General features: G+C 40.9%; 1 protein-coding gene across 3 annotated transcripts in view; it reads left to right on the top strand.

Moving 5' to 3' along the window:
• TMTC4 (transmembrane O-mannosyltransferase targeting cadherins 4) overlaps positions 1 to 17827 on the top strand; it is a 115706-nt gene that overhangs the window by 67014 nt on the left and 30865 nt on the right. For all 3 annotated transcript variants that reach the window (XM_044284930.1, XM_044284928.1, XM_044284929.1), the window contains 7 exons: positions 1479 to 1576; positions 1852 to 1944; positions 2395 to 2556; positions 4022 to 4224; positions 4848 to 5019; positions 5708 to 5839; positions 7756 to 7835. In XM_044284930.1, coding sequence (XP_044140865.1) covers positions 1479 to 1576; positions 1852 to 1944; positions 2395 to 2556; positions 4022 to 4224; positions 4848 to 5019; positions 5708 to 5839; positions 7756 to 7835 — 940 coding nt within the window. The remainder of the gene's footprint in view (positions 1 to 1478; positions 1577 to 1851; positions 1945 to 2394; positions 2557 to 4021; positions 4225 to 4847; positions 5020 to 5707; positions 5840 to 7755; positions 7836 to 17827) is intronic.

The following is a 17827-nucleotide window of genomic DNA, read 5'->3' as shown; positions in this document are numbered from 1 at the left end:
ATGTGCTATCTGAAATGTGTGAATATAGCCATAGCATGATCACTAGTATAATTAGGGCTCATGCACACAACACAACCTATTAGGGGCTGTCCACTCCGCAAAATAGGAACAGTCCTATCCTTGTCCATAATAGGGACAGAGCACTGTAATGTAAGACTACAAAGAGAGGCAGAACATTATACGTTTATTTTTATTTTATTTTTTTGGCGGAATGGACATACGGACATGGAATGCACATTCAGTCATTTCTGTTTTTTTATGCAGACCCATTGAAGTGAATGGATCCGCATATGGGCCGTAAAAAAATAAATACGTTCATGTCCATGAGTTAAATGGCTTCTTCAGTTTTTTTTAAATGGCTTTAGACCTTGTTTATTGGATGCATCAGAATGGCACGTTTAGATAGAAGAGAGGTTCAAAACCTATTCCCAGTAGGTCTTGATAGGTCACACATGCAAAAAAAGTGCACTTCTGGAATCCATTTGATTAGCAGAATCTGATCCCTTTTTATAGGCTATTATAAGCTGCAACATCATATAATACGATAAAGTATATGCAGCAGTATACTTTATTATTACTGTAGAAAACAGTGTCAGTCTTGACGTTATACAGTTGCATAAGATTATTTTTGATGGAAAATCTGACATAATTCAACTGCACAGGATGTGAAGAGCATAACAATAATTACCTAGCTTATGCATCAGAAGGACCCGTCCCCTACATTAATAATATATTATTTTTGTAGAGTTATTATAGCAGAATGTGCAAGTACGTTAAGTAAACTGCAGATGTATGGAGGATGCAAGGCTGTTCCTGCCTATATTCTCTCCATTAGCTGACCAGAGGACTTTAGCCTGGTATTAGGACGGTTCTGGTTTACCGCTTGGGGAAATTTTTACATTTGAAAAAAAATATTCTTACAATAGAAAAATCTCTGTGTGTAATAAACATGAGCTACCGTATAGCTGACAAGCTGTTCCGATAATGTTGATCTCCTTTTACATAACTGTACCAGATAGGTTTGAAGAACAAAGCCTTCCTCGGGGCCAAGGTGTTGGACGTCCTGCTTTATTTCTCCATTTCTCTGCTCCTAGGAGCCGGTTTATTGATCTGTTATAGCATGAGGCAATCTAATTCTCGGCATTAGTGTTTGAGATCTGTGCCGCTTACTTCCAAAACATTTCACTTAATAACAGCATGTTTTGCAAGTGATTGATTCTCCATACAGGTGTACATCAAAGACGTATGTAGTCACACGTGTAATTTACAGCGTCTTGCTGTGAACATGTGAGTGTAACTCTGCAGAGCACTGTAATGTAAGACTACAAAGAGAGCCAGCATGCCACCGGAAGATTATAAGTTGTTGTTTTTTTGTTTTTGTTTTTTTGCACAATTTTCTGGATTTACTGAAAAGTTTTTTTTATTTTTTTATTTGCAAATGTGATTGTGAAACTGAGAAGGTTATCTTCTTTCCACAGTTCATAAAGAAGATCATACCTCTGTGTTCTGGGTGCTGATCAGCATTGGGCTTGCCGCCATTGCAATGTTGTGTAAAGAGCAAGGCATAACGGTTTTGGTAAGAAAAAAAGAACATCGATGGGAATATCATCCCAAAGCAGTACTATGCATCACTAAGGGGAAGTTATGTACAGCACTGCCATTCTTTACTGAAGAAAACCTTGTTCCTGCTGCCGATCTATAAAGCCGAGCTCACTACGCGTCTTTGTGCAGTCATAATCGCACCATAAATTGTTTGATTTATTAATGTTGAATTTAAATATTTTAGATTCTTTATTTTTCCATTCAGGCTGATGGTCTCTGGAAGTAACAAAAGATTATTGTCTTTCCTAGGGTCTGAATGCTGTTTTTGATGTCTTTGTAATCTGCAAGTTAAACATGCTGGAATGTATCCAGAAGGTACGGCGCAGGGACAAAACCCCAGAGGTGAGTGTATTCAATTTCCCATTCCCTATTCAGAACAGATTCTGGGCTCCTCAGTTACTGCACAGTGTGATCTCATGTCTGTCGCTCAGTTGTATTCTTGAAAGAAGTCCTTTTATTGTAGAAAAAAATCCCTTCTGCCCTTTGATTTTGATGTTACTGTGGGAATACATAGTCGATCTCATTTTGCCAGAAAGTTGCAACTGCTGTATTTGTAAGGTGTGGTTGGGAAGTTACTTGGAATAAAAAAACATTCCTATTTGAACACCGCACAAGAATAACCATATTTAAATATTAGGCAACTGGTTCATGGATAAGTGACCTAGTGCATGTAAACATGTGACGGGTGAGCTTCTCATTATATCGGAGATCCTCTGTAGAAAAATGAGATTTTTTAGGTTGATTTAACTTATGAATACTGATATTCTCTATTTTCTTCACTCCCTGCAACAGAATTTTTCATTTGTAAAAAAAGGATTGCTCTCAAGAATCAGTCTTCTGGCTGCTGGAGGTATATGTATGCTATATGTGAGATGGAGTATTATGGGCACAGGACCTCCAGCATTTACTGATGTTGACAACCCAGCATCTTTTGCTGAGAACCTACTTGTGAGAGTAAGTACTTAACATTGTGTTGTCCATGTGAATTGGTTTCCAACTGTAGACCAGTAGGTTTGTGATAGAACAACTAAGGCATGGTATAATCCACATATGATCTGATCTTATGTCTACAGTCGAGCATTATCTCCCATCGGTGGCCAAGCTTATTCAGACATCACAAAGAAATATGCATATCCTCCAAACAAAGCAGGAGTCGCTACTTTTGTATTCATAAAATGGCTGTACAAGGGAAATAAACTCATTATTGCAGTCAATGCAAGTTAAAGGGGATGTCCCACAAATAATATGCTACAGTTTTCAAACCAGTACCTGGATCTGAATACTTTGGTATTGCACATAATTAAACATTTAGCATAGTCACTGAATTATTCAATAACATGTATCTGTATAGCACCACCTGCTGTTTGTTCTTTTTCTTATTTCTTTGTCCTGCTCACTGAGAAGGCCGCACATGCTCGGTTTCATCCTTCAACTGCCTCCTGAGCAGTGATAGGAAGAGCATGGACACACCCCCTTAGCTGCAGCAGAAAAGACCGTGCCTGGTAAAAAGGGATGAGGATGCGGTCCTCATTAGAGTACCACAACCTCATAAGCTAGGTGATCAGTTAGAGCACCAGGACTCAGACCTTCACCTATTGAATATCGATGGCCTATCCTGAAGACTGGCCATTTGTAAAGAAGTCCTGGCCCTTTACACAAGTAGATGTGGACGCCACTCATACAAGCGCAATCAATAATACCAGCAGAAAAGATTTTTGGTCTCCCATATATAGCTGTTTATTAAATAAGATTGAAAGTCAATGGAGGACGGATTTGTTTTCTATTGTGCCAGATTATGTCATAGAAAATGGATCCGTCCCCATTGACTTACATTGTGTGTCAGAACGGATCCGTTTGGCTCAGTTTCATCAGATGGACACCAAAATGCTGTAAGCAGCGTTTTGGTGTTCGCCTCCAAAGCGGAATGGAGACGGAACTGAGGCAAACTGATGCATTCTGAGCAGATCCTTTTCCATTCAGAATGCATTGGGGCCAAACTGATCCATTTTGGACCGCTTGTAAGAACCCTGAACGGATCTTACAAACGGAAAGCCAAAACGCCAGTGTGAAAGTAGCCTTATATATTCACTGGAGTATTTCCATTATGATTAAATGCTTTACATAATGCAGTATACAATTTTGTAATAGTTTAAACATTCATATGTTCTTTTTATATATATATATATATATATATATATATATATATATATAGTACATTTTTAATAGACTAAAAGGATCAGTATTGGGAAATTGCACTTTATCAGATCTCATTTCTGTTAGACTATTTTGTGAAATGACAGGTGTCATATTGATTCCCTACCCCCTCCCGTACGTGCACGTATGCGTAGAAGTGCACATGTACTGATAATGTTGTTCACACTGTATATGAGACATGGAATGATTTTTCTCTTAATGACAGGTAATAAACTATAATTACTATTATTCCTTAAATGGATGGCTGCTGCTGTGCCCATGGTGGCTCTGCTTTGATTGGTCAATGGGCTGCATACCTCTTATTAAATCTCTCAGTGATTCTCGGATAATGGCACCGACAGCACTTTGGTTCTGCTTGTTTGGCTTAATGTACCAGGCATTATTCTCCAGTAATGGCCAAACGAGAAGGTGAGTTTTCTGTATATTTCAAATAATGGAAGCATGGCTTTTTTTGATCAGTAGGGAGCCGGCAACTCGTGTAACCCACATTTCTAGACACTGCTAATAAATGATAGCATAATTTTACTGCTTTATATGACAAAGTACCCTGTAGTCTGGCTCATCCACTTCTTGCACCAGTGAATCGCTTACAATCTTACGATGTGATGGTATAGTGCTGCAATGTTCTTTCCTTTTGGTTTCTTCGAGGATGCTTACAAAACTGGTCTATTAGATATGTAGAAAATATGATACATCTGTTCTGCTTTGGAATGAATAGTGGATGAAGTAAGGAACACAAACGTTTATCCAGCTAAACATAAGAGATTAGTAGGCTGTCCTACTATCGTAACTAAAATCTCTTGTGTCCTAGTAAAACCTAGTGACAAAATGTAAATGCCTGGACATACCGGTAATGTATAGGTTTGAGTGCTGCCTTTAGTAGAAGTAGCAGGCTTGAGCGGATATTTCTGTCCAGTAATTCCTAGATCCCATCCTTGGCATATAACAATAAGTTGAGTTTATAGTTTTTAAGACTGAAAAGTTGACCTCCTTTCTATACCAGGTTATGCTCTTTCTTCTACTCCTTACAGAATCCTCATTATGGGTTTGGGATTTCTCATAATACCTTTCCTCCCTGCGAGTAACTTATTCTTCCGGGTTGGATTTGTTGTTGCTGAAAGGGTCCTCTACCTGCCTAGTGTAGGATATTGTATATTACTCACTTATGGCTACAGTAAGGTCTGTAAACAGTTGCACAATAAGGTAAGATTCTAAAAATGACATTCCTTGTGTACTGTAGTGAAGGCTGATTTTGCTTATAATGTGGGGAAGTGTTTAACATCATGCTTTATTACTTGTACGCATGTATTTAAAACATTAATGCGCATATATTACCACTAACCACAGGATCTGTGGTTCTGCATATTTATGTCTGCTCATATCTGTATAGTTCGCCAATGCATGCCTATACTCTTTATTGTCGATGAGGTAGTCTTAAGCTGCCCACATATTAGATGTATGATTGTCGAGCCTGCTGATTTCGATGGGACCAGCCGACCGTCTAATATATACAGTAATTGGGCCTCCCGACTCTCTCCCTGTGGCAGATGTCGGAGGAGATTAGGATCGGGCACTTGGATTTCCACTTGCCGTTCCTTTTGTTCTCAGTCAGACAAGCCTGTGCCAAAGGAGCCTGGTAGCACTTCCTCCTTCTCTTCTACTGAGAACACGTCCTTGCTCAGCTGAACTGAGCAAGTACTTGTATGAGGGGATCGTCTTGTGTGTCTGGAAGGCCTCAGTCTGATTTGTGTTACCCACTGTTCTGATTCTACTTCTGGCTTCTTGCAGTTTAAAGAAACAATATATAAGCATCCAGTTGAAATGTGTGCGTTAAAAATGTGTTGTTCTGGATAACTGTCTACAGCAGCATTGAACCACTTTTTATTTTAAGAAATCCATGACTATAGTTGTACTGGGACTGCTGATCCTCTATCCAGTGCGCTGCATCTACCGAAGCAACCAGTGGAAATCAGAGGAGCTTCTTTTCCAAAGTGCACTTGATGTATGTCCTTTAAATGCTAAAGTAAGTCTGTACAGCTCCTCTGCTGTTGTAGGCACTATTTTCATCAATCATATAACAACACTTTAGGCTGCGCTCAGATAGACTTGTATTGCTGTGTTTCTGTAGGTGTTGTTACAGCATGCAGATGTTACATGTGGAAAAATAATGTGCTTCCTATAGCATTACATTTTTTTATCTTTTTACTTTCTCTTTGTTTTTTTTTTGTTTTTTTAATCCTGCAGATGTGACTTTTTAATTTTGGACATTTGCAGTCACCATGGAGGCGATTTCATGTGTTTTTTGTTTGTTTTTTTTACTTGAAAAATGTGATTTGGGATTGATAAAATAACAGGGAAAAAAACTGGACAAATGCAACACAACACATAGTGCACTGCAGTTAACACGTACATTTTATAAACACAATATAATCTCATGTGTTAACGTCATTGTCTAAATTGAGTAATTTCTGTTAACGGTCTTGTTAGTTAGAAAGGGTCCTACCGATCCAAATGCAATGTTTATGGGATCATACTGCAACAACACATTTGGGCAGGAATGAGTATTGGACTATTGGATTTCGCAATACACCCGGCCGGCACCCCATAGAACTGCCTATACTTTTCCGAAATTGCGGACAAGAATAGGACATGTTCTATATTTGCGGACAGCACACTGTGGACCCATAGAGAATGAATGGGTCCGCACCCGTTCCGGATAATTGCGGAACGGGTTCGGATACATTCTACGAATGTGTGACTGGATTCATAAACATACACTCTTTGCTACAAGTGCACTTGTATATTGCAAGGTCATAAGGTTTTATATGAATCTCTGATGGGGGTTGGGCCTAGAAATAACATTTGTCACCTATACACAGGATAGGTGATAAATGTTTAATCCCTAGGGGTCAACAGTTGGGACCCCAATTGATCACAAGAATGGGGGTCCCAAGTCCACTATGCGAATGAAGTGGCGATTGCTTATGGAAGTCATCAGCGATCAAACAATTATCACCTATCCTTTGGATAGATGATAAATGTTGTTCATTTAATAAAATTGTCTCCCCTTCACAGCTCTCTTCTTAATCACCGAAATAAAAGAAAATGTGTACTGGAAATCCACTGGAGACTGCTCTTAGTCATGTAGGCAGCGGTCACTGGAGGCACCACCAATTCTCCAGTGTACCTAATGACCCAGCTGGATCCCGATAGGAGAGTTGCCTTTTGGCAGATGCACAATCATTTAGCTACTTTCACACTTGCGTTTTTGCTGGATCCGGCAGGGTTCAGCAAAAACTCTTCTGTTACTGATAATACAACCATCTGCATCTGTTATGAACTGATCCGTTTGTGTTATCTGTAACATTGCCAGGATGGATCCGTCATGAACTCCATTGAAAGTCAATGGGGGCCAGATCCGTTTTCTATTGTGGCAGAGAAAACTATTCTGTCCCGGTTGACTTGCATTGGGGGTCATGCCAGATCAGTCTTGCTCCGATCCCAGGACGGAAAGCAAACTACAACATGTTGCAGTTTGCTCTCCAGTATGGGAACGCAACTAAACGGAACAGAATGCATTTTGGAGCCTTCCATTCTGTTAGTTTTGTCCCCATTGACAATAAATGGGGACAAAACTGAAGTGTTTTTTTGGGTTTTTTTTCCCGGTATTGAGCCCCTATGACAGATCTCGTACCGGAAAACTAAAATGCTAGTTTGAAAGTAGCCTTATGCGATTCATTAAACATTGAGTGACTGCCATTAGAACAGTCTTAAAACATCTCAAGGATGCAGAGGCTCTCGTAGGAGAGACAGAGGGAAGTTAGTTATATTTTCCTGCACGGCAAACAAAACAATTTTTTATTTTTTGCGCAAAACAGAAAATTACTATATGAAAATTACTTTTTCACATATACATTTTTTTTCTTTAACAATTCACAGGTGCATTATAATATAGGCAAAAATTTAGCAGATCGAGGCCTTCAAACAGATGCCATTAAATACTACAGAGAAGCTATAAGGTAATGCTATAATACACTTATTTATCATGTGGAGCCACATTTTAAAATGGATACTGATGAACTCTATCAGACCTTATTAACTTTGAGTTCTACCAGGGTACTTTTATTCTTCCTGCAAGAATAATTCTGCAGACTGTGCCATATTTGTCATAACATATATGGTAGAGGCTGACAAAACACCCATCTGGAGCAAATGTGAATAGAGCCATACTCATTGTAACTCGCTGAGAGACATTTATCAAGACTGTAGTTCCCACATGCCAGTTTCTGGGCCAGAAATTGAAGTCTACAACAACTAGGGGCTGGCGTATAACATGGGCCAGTTTCTGGCATAAGTCTTAGTAAATCCGCTGGGCCACACTAAGCCCTGCCGCTAAGCCATGCCCCTTTAGGAAAGTGGTGAGAAGCTTCAAAAGTTGCAAATAATTGCGCACGTGTGGTGTGAAGACATTAGTATATGCACCTCACTTTATTTGGACATACCTGTGAGATGTTAAGCGAGGCACTTGCCGCTCTCAGACCTGTCTGCTTTATTAGTACAATTTATTTTATTTATTTTTCATATTATTATTTTTTTTTAATGTACAAATCAGTACAACAGTCAATGAGATGCTGTTCAATCATTACACTGAATATAATATAAAGCATTCAGCGTTCTTATAGTTTGTACAATCTATAATAAAGCAATAATCAACAATCAATATTGTTACCAGTCAAAAGGCCAGTGTGATCCATAAGAAATTAGTAAACATAGTAAAGTGCTTTGTAGCACAACAACTAATAAACAGCACCAGTAATCAGGATGTGCCAGAACCGAATCGCCCATCTAACTGTCCTCCAAACATTCTTCATTAGGTTCTCCCCCCCCCCCCCAGATATAAGTAGCTGTGTGATGTATGTTTCACGAGACTATCTGTGGAATATAGGAAGCACAAGAGGATGTGTAACACTTGCGATCTAGCTTTGTGTGAGGCGGCATATATGCATTCATGTTGCATATATTTTATTAATTAGGGTTACCAATTCTGAGAGACTCAGAGTGACAGGTAATTTCCAGTAGGTAGCAATTAGCTTTCGTGCCACAGTTAATATCCCCGCCACTACCCACCGATGTGTGTATGGGAGGGTCTCAAACCCAATAGAGAGTACAGATAATGCCGGTGACAGGGGAAGGGGAAAGCCAGCAACTTTAGACAAAATGTCAGACTTCCTTCCAGAAGGGAAGTATGGTAGGAGGACAATTCCACCACATATGCCATGGTGTTCCCCTCTATCCACATCCCTGCCAGCAATATGGGCTGTATGTAGGATTAATGTGTGCTATACGGGCCGGGGTTAGATACCAATGAAGCTGGATTATACGATTTTGCTCTGCATAAATGGTCCATTCACATCCCAGTTCCTCCTCCCATTTCATCATAAAGCCTGACTTGCCATCTAGTCGTGGACCAAGGGCTTGGTATGCAATAGAGGCCTTTTCCTGCAGGTATTGGAGTATTGAAAAGCCTGCTAATTGGGGAGGCCTCAGGTGATTCTAGTATTATTAGTAAAATTCCAAGATTCCAATTCCTTGTGCTGTAATGCAGCCCAATTATATAGCTTGGTGAGCTGAAACTTTGATCCTGTGATGTTAGCTAGCTGAAGGTAATATTTGCCTTTTGAGATTATACATTTGTTGCACAAACCCAAAGTGAGGTTAGTACACTTTCATAGTCTGAACATGCACAGATATAACCAGACTTTTGAAAGGACTCCTTTTTTTTGGTCAGGCTTTACATATGGATATAGGTGTCTAACGTTTGATTATAAAGTCTTCACAAAGTTATATAATACACAAAAAAAGCACAGACGATGGCATTTAGTTGTGAAATGTATTAGACAGCTCAGAAAAGCGCAGGTTTTGGCAATCTCGTGTGCAGTTCAGGAATCGTTACTTAAAGGGGTTGTCCCACAAAAAATATTCTACAGTTTTCATACCAGCACCTAGATCTGAATTCTTTTGTAATTGCATGTAATAACATTTTTTGCATAACCAGTAAGTTGTTCAATCAACTAAATCTGTATAGCGCCACCTGCTGTTTGTTCTTTTTCTTCTTTCTTTGACCTGCTCACTGAGATGGCCGCACATGCTCGGTTTCATCCTTTAACTTCCTCCTGAGCTGTGATGGGGAGAGCTTAGACACGCCCCCTTATCTGCAGCAGAAAAGACCCTCCCCTTGAGCTGTCAGCTTGATATAAATTTAGCAGAGCAATGAACGGGGAGATCTCTGGATCAATGTGAGGTACAGGGCTGGTTCTAGCTTTGTTGGGGTACTTTCACACTAGCGTTTTTCTTTTCCGGCAGAGAGTTCCGTCACAGGGGCTCTATACCAGAAAAGAACTGATCAGGCATATCCCCATGCATTCTGAATGAAGAGTAATCCGTTCAGGATGCATCAGGATGTCTTCAGTTCTACAGTTCTCCGGCGAAAAAACCCGAAGACTTGCCTGAATGCCGGATCCGGCATTTTTTCCCATAGGAATGTATTAGTGTCGGATCCGGCATTCAAAATACCAGAATGCCGGATTCGTCCTTCTGGTCTGCGCATGCACAGTCTGTAAAAAAAGGTGAAAAAAGTAAATGACGGATCCGGCATTTCAATGCATTTTTTTGACTGATCAGGCATTTTTAGGACTCAAAAATGCCATCAGTTGGCATTCGTTTTGTCGGATCTCTCTGCTGCAAGTGTGAAAGTTTTACATTAATTATGAGAGAACCACTTTAACAACCATCAAATACACTGGTGATCACTTATCACGGTTGCTTTTAAGGGGTGGGAAACTGAGCAACTGCAAAGGGTCACCATTTGCTAAGGAGACCCTGTAACAGGAGCAACCTAAAACTACCTTGTATGATTAAAGGGAACCTGTCACCGTGATTTTGTGTATAGAGCTGAGGACATGGGTTGCTAGATGGCCGCTAGCACATCCGCAATACCCAGTCCCTATAGCTCTGTTGCTTTTATTATGTAAAAAAAAATATTTTATACACATGAAATGAACCTGAGATGAGTCCTGTCCCTGACTCATCTCACGTACAGGACTCAACTCACGTTAATTTGCATATTTATCAAATCGTTTTTTTTACACAATAAAAGCACACAGAGCTATGGGGACTGGGTATTGCGGATGTGCTAGTGGCCATCTAGCAACCCATGTCCTCAGGTCTATACATAAAATCCCAGTGATGGGTTCCCTTTAACTAGCCGGTGGTGGTATTATTTGGGAATCCTCTTGCAGTATTATGTGCGATCCTTAAAGAGAATCTGGCGTTCAATCTGCAGTGAGCATGTTATAGAGCAGGAGGAACTTGCAGATTGATATATAGATTTGTAGGAAAAGATTTAGCAAAACTTGTAATTTGTACATTTAGATCTCTGCTTTTCTGCTCTCATTTGAGGACCAGGTACGTCTTGGCAGTGATTAATAGCATTCTCTGTGTAAGGGCTCATGCACACGAATGTATTTTCATTCTGTGTCCGTTCGTTTATTTTTAAAAAATTTTTCCTTGGACCACATGCAGAACCATTCATTTCAATGAGTCAGTGAAAAAAAAAACGTAAGTTACTCCGCGTGCATTCCATTTCCGTATGTCCGTTCTGCAAAAGAATACATGTCCTATTGTCCGTAATCTGCGGAAAGTACGCGGACGTCATCCGTATTTTTTGCAGACCGCAGAATACATAGTTGTGTGCAAGAGCCCTAAGTGTGTGTGTGTGTGTGTGTGTGTGTGTGTATATATACATAGGGGTACAGGGACCCATGAGGGCCAACTAGGGTTGTTGCCAGTATAGGTACGAGGACAGAGAGTCCCCACCTTCATGGGTCGTCTCTGGGCTGAGTGACACTGCAGGGATATCGCAGGGAAAGTTTTCTCTTCACTGCGTTGTCCCTATGATTGACATACGTACTAGATTACTATCTTGGGACATAGATATTTATGTTTATTGTTGACCATTAAAGGGATTTTGTCACCAAGTTTTAGGCTATAGAGCTGCGGACATGCACGGCTAGATTGTCGCTAGCATGTCTGCAATATGCCTGTCCCATAGCGCTGTGTGCTTTTATTTTCTTTTAAAAAAGGATTTTAGAGATATGTAAATTAGTCTTGTGCCCAAGGGTCTGTGCGAACCTTCCTGGTGTCCAGCCACGCCCGCCTGTGAAGGAGCCCAGCACCACCTATGTCCTCCGAATCTCCTCCTTTTGTCACCGATAGATTGCCGTAATCTCGCGATGCGCAGTTCCTTCCCTGAGGCTGATGCCAGCACAGGGAAGGAACACTATACCGGCACAGGCTGGGCACCAGGAAGCTTCGTACAGACCCTTGGGCACCTACAAGACTAATTTACATATCTCTAAAATCCTTTTTTAAAGAAAATAAAAGCACACAGCACTATAGGACAGGTATATTGCGGACATGCTAGCGGCGATCTAGCCGTGCATGTCCATATCTCTATAGCCTAAAACTTGGTGACAGAATCCCTTTAATATAATTATGTATCAGTAATATTTTGGGTTTATTCTTAATCTGATTAATCAGAGTGTTTTTAAGGGTCTTCTTTTCTGCTGGACTTTATTTTGATATTTGTTAAGACTCCTTTACATTGATGTGGAATTATGTCTGCTGGAAGTGTTGTGTATACATAGGTAGCGGTCAGTCACTGACAACACCTCACCCATGTACAACTGATAAAAAAAGAAAAAGTGAGATTTAAATGTATAAATTACTGTATAAGTTTTGCTTAATCTTTTTCCACAAAACTGTGCATCAATCTGGTCAGCTTCTCATCCTCTGTGCTGCTTGCAGATTGCACATTATTTGTGGTGATGGTTTCTCTTTAAAGGGTAACTAACCTTTTATACTATTACTTTTTTATTTTATTTTTTTATCTACTCTAAATGCTGTAAAACCAAAGGTACCCAGTATTCAGGGTGTCTATAGTCTCATTACAGTTTGGAATCTGTACTTCTGACTTGTATGGATTCCACGGTTCTGCAGGAAATGGGAGACACAGTGAAATCACTACTGGCAGGAGCACACATCGCTACTGATGCCTGTGCTCGTACAGCTAAAGACTGGCATAGAGCATTGATGAAGGGTTTCCCGCACCACTGTGCTATGCAGGGCTTTTAGCTGAACGTAGCGGGCACAGGCAGGAGCTCTGCATAGCACATTGCTGTTCCTCCCCTTGCCAGCTCTGCTCAGCTAAAGCTTGGGATAGGACATTGGTGCAGGGTTTCCTGTACCAATGTGCTATGCAGAGTTGCCATGTTTGTATACACATATTATAACACTGTATCTGGCTATTATAACTTGTATCATTTGTTTTGAATTTTTTTAGAGGTTTTCCCCTCTGCAGTCTATATCCCCAATTTCTTAGTTGTCCCTAAGCTGTTGGGTGGAGACTAGCTGTTATGTCTGCCCATGGATTACAGGCAGCGTATTGGTAACCATTTAAAGAGGAACTGTCAGCAGAAAATGCAGTGCAGTCTGCAGAGAACATGTTATAAAGTAGTAGTAGCTGATTAAGTTGATGTATATTTTGGTGGGAAAAGATTCAGTAAAACATGTAATGTATGCATTTAAACTTCTGCACTTTCTATAGTTAAATGGGTATTCCGGTTTTATAAAGTTATCCTGTATCCACAGGATACGGGATAACTATTAGCTCAGTGTTGTTTTTTTTCCACTGGGACCTCCACCGATAATGAGAACAGGGACCCAGAACCCCATGGAGCCCCCCCCCCCCCCCCTCAAAATGAACAGCGGCTGGATGGGCATGTATTCTGCCACTCTATTCATTTCTATGGGAGGTCCAGACATAGTTGGCTATGTCCAGAACTCCCGTAGAAATTTATAGAGTGACCGCACACATGCCTGATTTGTCTCTGTTTATTTCTGGGGGCTTCAGGGGATATTGGTCCCATGTTCTCATGATCAGTGGGGTCCTAGTAGTAGGACCCCAACCAAGCTAATAGTTATCCCCTTTCTTGTGGATAGGGGATAACTTTGTATAATCGGAATACCTCTGTAAAGGGTTTATCCACGTTCAGAGTTGAACCTGGACGTAACGCATTCTTCACTTCTTTCATGCTGCAATAATCTCCCTTGCTCTGTGCTGCATTGGACAGGGCAAGGGCTTTTTCTTTACCTTGAAAATGGGTGCATTGAGCAGCTGAAATGTTGCCGATATTGGGTGAATAAACTTTTTCTGGAGTACTGCCTTCTCTGCGTTCATCTGGATATTGGTGAGGACTTGGATTTTTCATCTTTGCAGGCGTGCATCAGCTATCTCTGTACACACTTAGAGAACACTATATATCACTGATAACCCCTCCCCTGTGTACAGTTATCGGTGACTGATGGCTATCTCTGTATACACACTTAGGACTCATGCAAACGACCGTAATTATGGTCCGCATCCGAGCCGCAGTTTTTGCGGCTCTGATGTGGACCCATTCACTTGAATGGGGCCGCAAAAGATGCGGACAGCACTGCGTGTGCTGTCCGCATCCGTTCCAAGGCCCCGCAAAAAAAATATAGCATATCCTATTCTTGTCCATCTTGCGGACAAAATTAGGCATGTCTACAATGGGCCGCCCGTTCCGTTCCGCAAATTGCAGAAGGCACGCGGGCAGCTTCCGTGGTTTGCGGACCGCAAAAAAAAGGAACGGTCGTGTGTATGAGGCCTTACACATTGAATACTATCAATCGCTGAGAACACCTCCCCCCTTGTACAGCTATCTCTGTATACACAGTTACAGAGAATGCTATCAATCACTGATAACACCTTCCTCATGTACAGCTGAAGTTAGAAAAAGCAGAGATATAAATGTATACATTACAAGTTGTTCTAAATCTTTTCCGTGAAAGCTGTACATAACTCTGCTTGGCTCCTCCTGCCCTATAACATGCTGCCTGCAGATTGCACTGCATTTAATAGTGACCGGTCCTCTTTAAGGGAGCATTATTTGCATACTGAATATTATTTAAGCAGCATAATGCTGTTATGTTGACTGTATATGGCTGTATTTTCTTGCATTATATCAGTCTTATGTGGGGTGGAATTATAATAGTGACTGTCTGAAAATCGCAAGCTGGAAAGAACTACTTTTGGAGCATTTTCAAAACATTTAACCAGTCACATGTTTATTTGATGGTCATTAAATAAACTATAGCACGCATTTTCTTAAACATCTGAATATGCACTGTAACAATTTTGAAGTTTCATCATGAGTCCAGTGTTCGTAAAAAAAATAAAAGTATAACATTTCTACGTTAAAAAATATGCTGTCAGAAAATGACTTGAATTGTTTAAGGCTACTTTCACACTTGCTGTTACTGATAATACAACTGGCTACATTTGTTATGAATGGATCCGGTTGTGTTATCTTTAACATAGCAGTGACAGATACGTCATGAACTCCATTGAAAGTCAATAGGGGACAGATCATTTTTCGATTGTGTCAGAGAAAACGGATCCGTCCCCATAAGCAGGGATGAGATCAAAGCATAGTTGGATATGTGATTCATTTATTTTCTTTTTTATATATGGATCCGTCCCCATTGACTTGCATTGTGGGTCATGCCGAATCCGTTTTTCTCTGCATCCCATGATGGAAAGAAAACTGCAGCTTTGGGAACGCAAACAAACTAAAATGGAATGGAGCTTTGCGTTCTGTTCAGTTAAGTTTTGTCCCTATTGACAATGAATGGGGACAAATCTGAAGTATTTTTCTCTGATATTGAGATCCTCTGGCGGATCTCAATACTGGAAAAGAAAAACGCTAGTGTGAAAGTAGCCTAAGGCTGCTTTCACACTAGCGTTCGGTATTCCGTTCGTGAGCTCCGTTTGAAGGAGCTCACGAGCGGACCCGAACGCAGCCGTCCACCCCTGATGCAGTCTGAATGGAGGCGGATCCGCTCAGACTGCATCAGTCTGGTGGCGTTCAGCCTCCGCTCCGCTCGCCTCCGCACGGACAGGCGGACAGCTGAACGCTGCTTGCAGCGTTCGGGTGTCCGCCTGGCCGTGCGGAGGCGTGCGGATCCGTCCAGACTTACAATGTAAGTCAATGGGGACGGATCCGTTTGAAGATGCCACAATGTGGCTCAATCTTCAAGCGGATCCGTCCCCCATTGACTTTACATTGAAAGTCTGGACGGATCCGTCCCAGGCTATTTCCACACTTAGCTTTTTTTTGCTAAAATAATGCAGACGGATCCGTACTGAACGGAGCCTCCGTCTGCATTATTATGGGCGGATCCGTTCTGAACGGATCCGCCCGAACGCTAGTGTGAAAGTAGCCTTAATGAGTTATTTTTTATTTTTATTTTTTAAAGTTCGTGATCATCACAGGCAGGAATCAAAAAAAAAAAAAAAAAAAAAAAAAAATATATATATATATATATATATATATATATAAATTATATAATTTATATAATTATCCTCTTTGCCCAGTAATATAGAGCAGGCATGCTTAACCTGCAGCCCTCCAGCTGTTGTAAAACGACAACTCCCACAATGCCCTGCTGTAGGCTGTTCGGGCATGCTGGGAGTTGTAGTTTTGCAACAGCTGGAGGGCTGCAGGTTGAGCATACCTGATATAGAGTAAAATAAATCTGCAGTTGGAAAATAAGTGATTAAACAGATTTTCTATTTTATTAAACTTCTTTATTTTGTTATTAAACTCTTCTTGCACCACAACATAAATTCATGTTGTAGTGAGGACTGACTTCTCGCACATCTAGAATGGTGTAGGCAGCTGTGCATGTGCCATCAGCTGCAGGAGCCAGCTGCAATTTTCAGCCAGGCTCCAGCTGCATCGTCGAGGAACTGGAGCTAGCACTGTTCCTGTGTACAGTCAGTAGTGTCCACAACATCTAAGCCATGGATGTCAAACTCATGGCCCTCCAGCTGTTGCAAAACTACAACTCCCAGCATTCCCTGATAGCTGTAGGATGCCCAGGCATGATGGGAGTTGTAGTTTTGCAACAGCTGGAGGGCCACGAGTTTGACATCCCTGATCTAAGCAGTTAGAAACGGGTATCTGGCTCACTCTGTAACACCAGTCTTCCATCTTCTCCGACGTTGTTGTAAGGTGCTGACAGCTGCTAATAGTGGCCTCTGGGTCTGTGAAGTATTGGAAGCAAGAGGCATGGTCTAATCCAGTGTTTTCCAACCAGTGTGCCTCCACCTGTTGCAAAACTACAACTCCCAGCATGCCCGCAAAGCCAAAGGCTGTCCAGGCATGCTGGGAGTTGTAGTTTTGCAACAGCTGGAGGCACACTGGTTGGAAAACACTGGTCTAATCTAACTGGTTGCCTGTTAGTATTCTTCAGATGGGCAGACATAATACATTGAATCACATAAGTTTATGCAGGGTATTATGTGACTAAACGATCACATGTTCAAGTTCCCTTCTGGCACTATTAAATAAAGTAACATGGAAAAAGTTTAAGTGTTTAAAAAAGGAGAATAGGGAAAATACATTTGAAGAGTAAAAAAAAAAACTCAGTAAGGGCCCATCCTATAAAGTGATTTTCTTTGTGCAAAAAGTGGTTAAACATTTTAAAATTCATATATTGTTTGCCATAACTGACCTGCAGAATAAAATTAGCGAAACGATTTAGAGTTAAAAATGTTTAACAATGAAAACTATAGGTCATCTCAAAAAGAAAACCCCTCACACCGCTCTTTCAACAAAAGAACACAAGTTAAACTGGACTGTAAACGCTGTGAGAAAAAGTCCATAGTTGTACTGGCACACTCTTCTGGCAACAGAATTCAACTATATTGCCATCCTGAGGCAACTGAAGTAGGAGGAAAGAACGTGGCAGCTGGCACTGGCCACCGCAGGAGGACAGCTTCTGGGAAAGTATTTTGTGATGCACTGTGGTATTGTGTGCCGCAATATAATATCGCAGGCCCCATCCACTCATTATTCAGATTGTT

The sequence above is a fragment of the Bufo gargarizans genome, chromosome 3 (assembly GCF_014858855.1).
Source record: "Bufo gargarizans isolate SCDJY-AF-19 chromosome 3, ASM1485885v1, whole genome shotgun sequence".
Classification (NCBI taxonomy): domain Eukaryota; kingdom Metazoa; phylum Chordata; class Amphibia; order Anura; family Bufonidae; genus Bufo; species Bufo gargarizans.
Note: the sequence above shows the minus strand (reverse complement) of the source record. Positions and strands in the feature narration are given on the sequence as shown.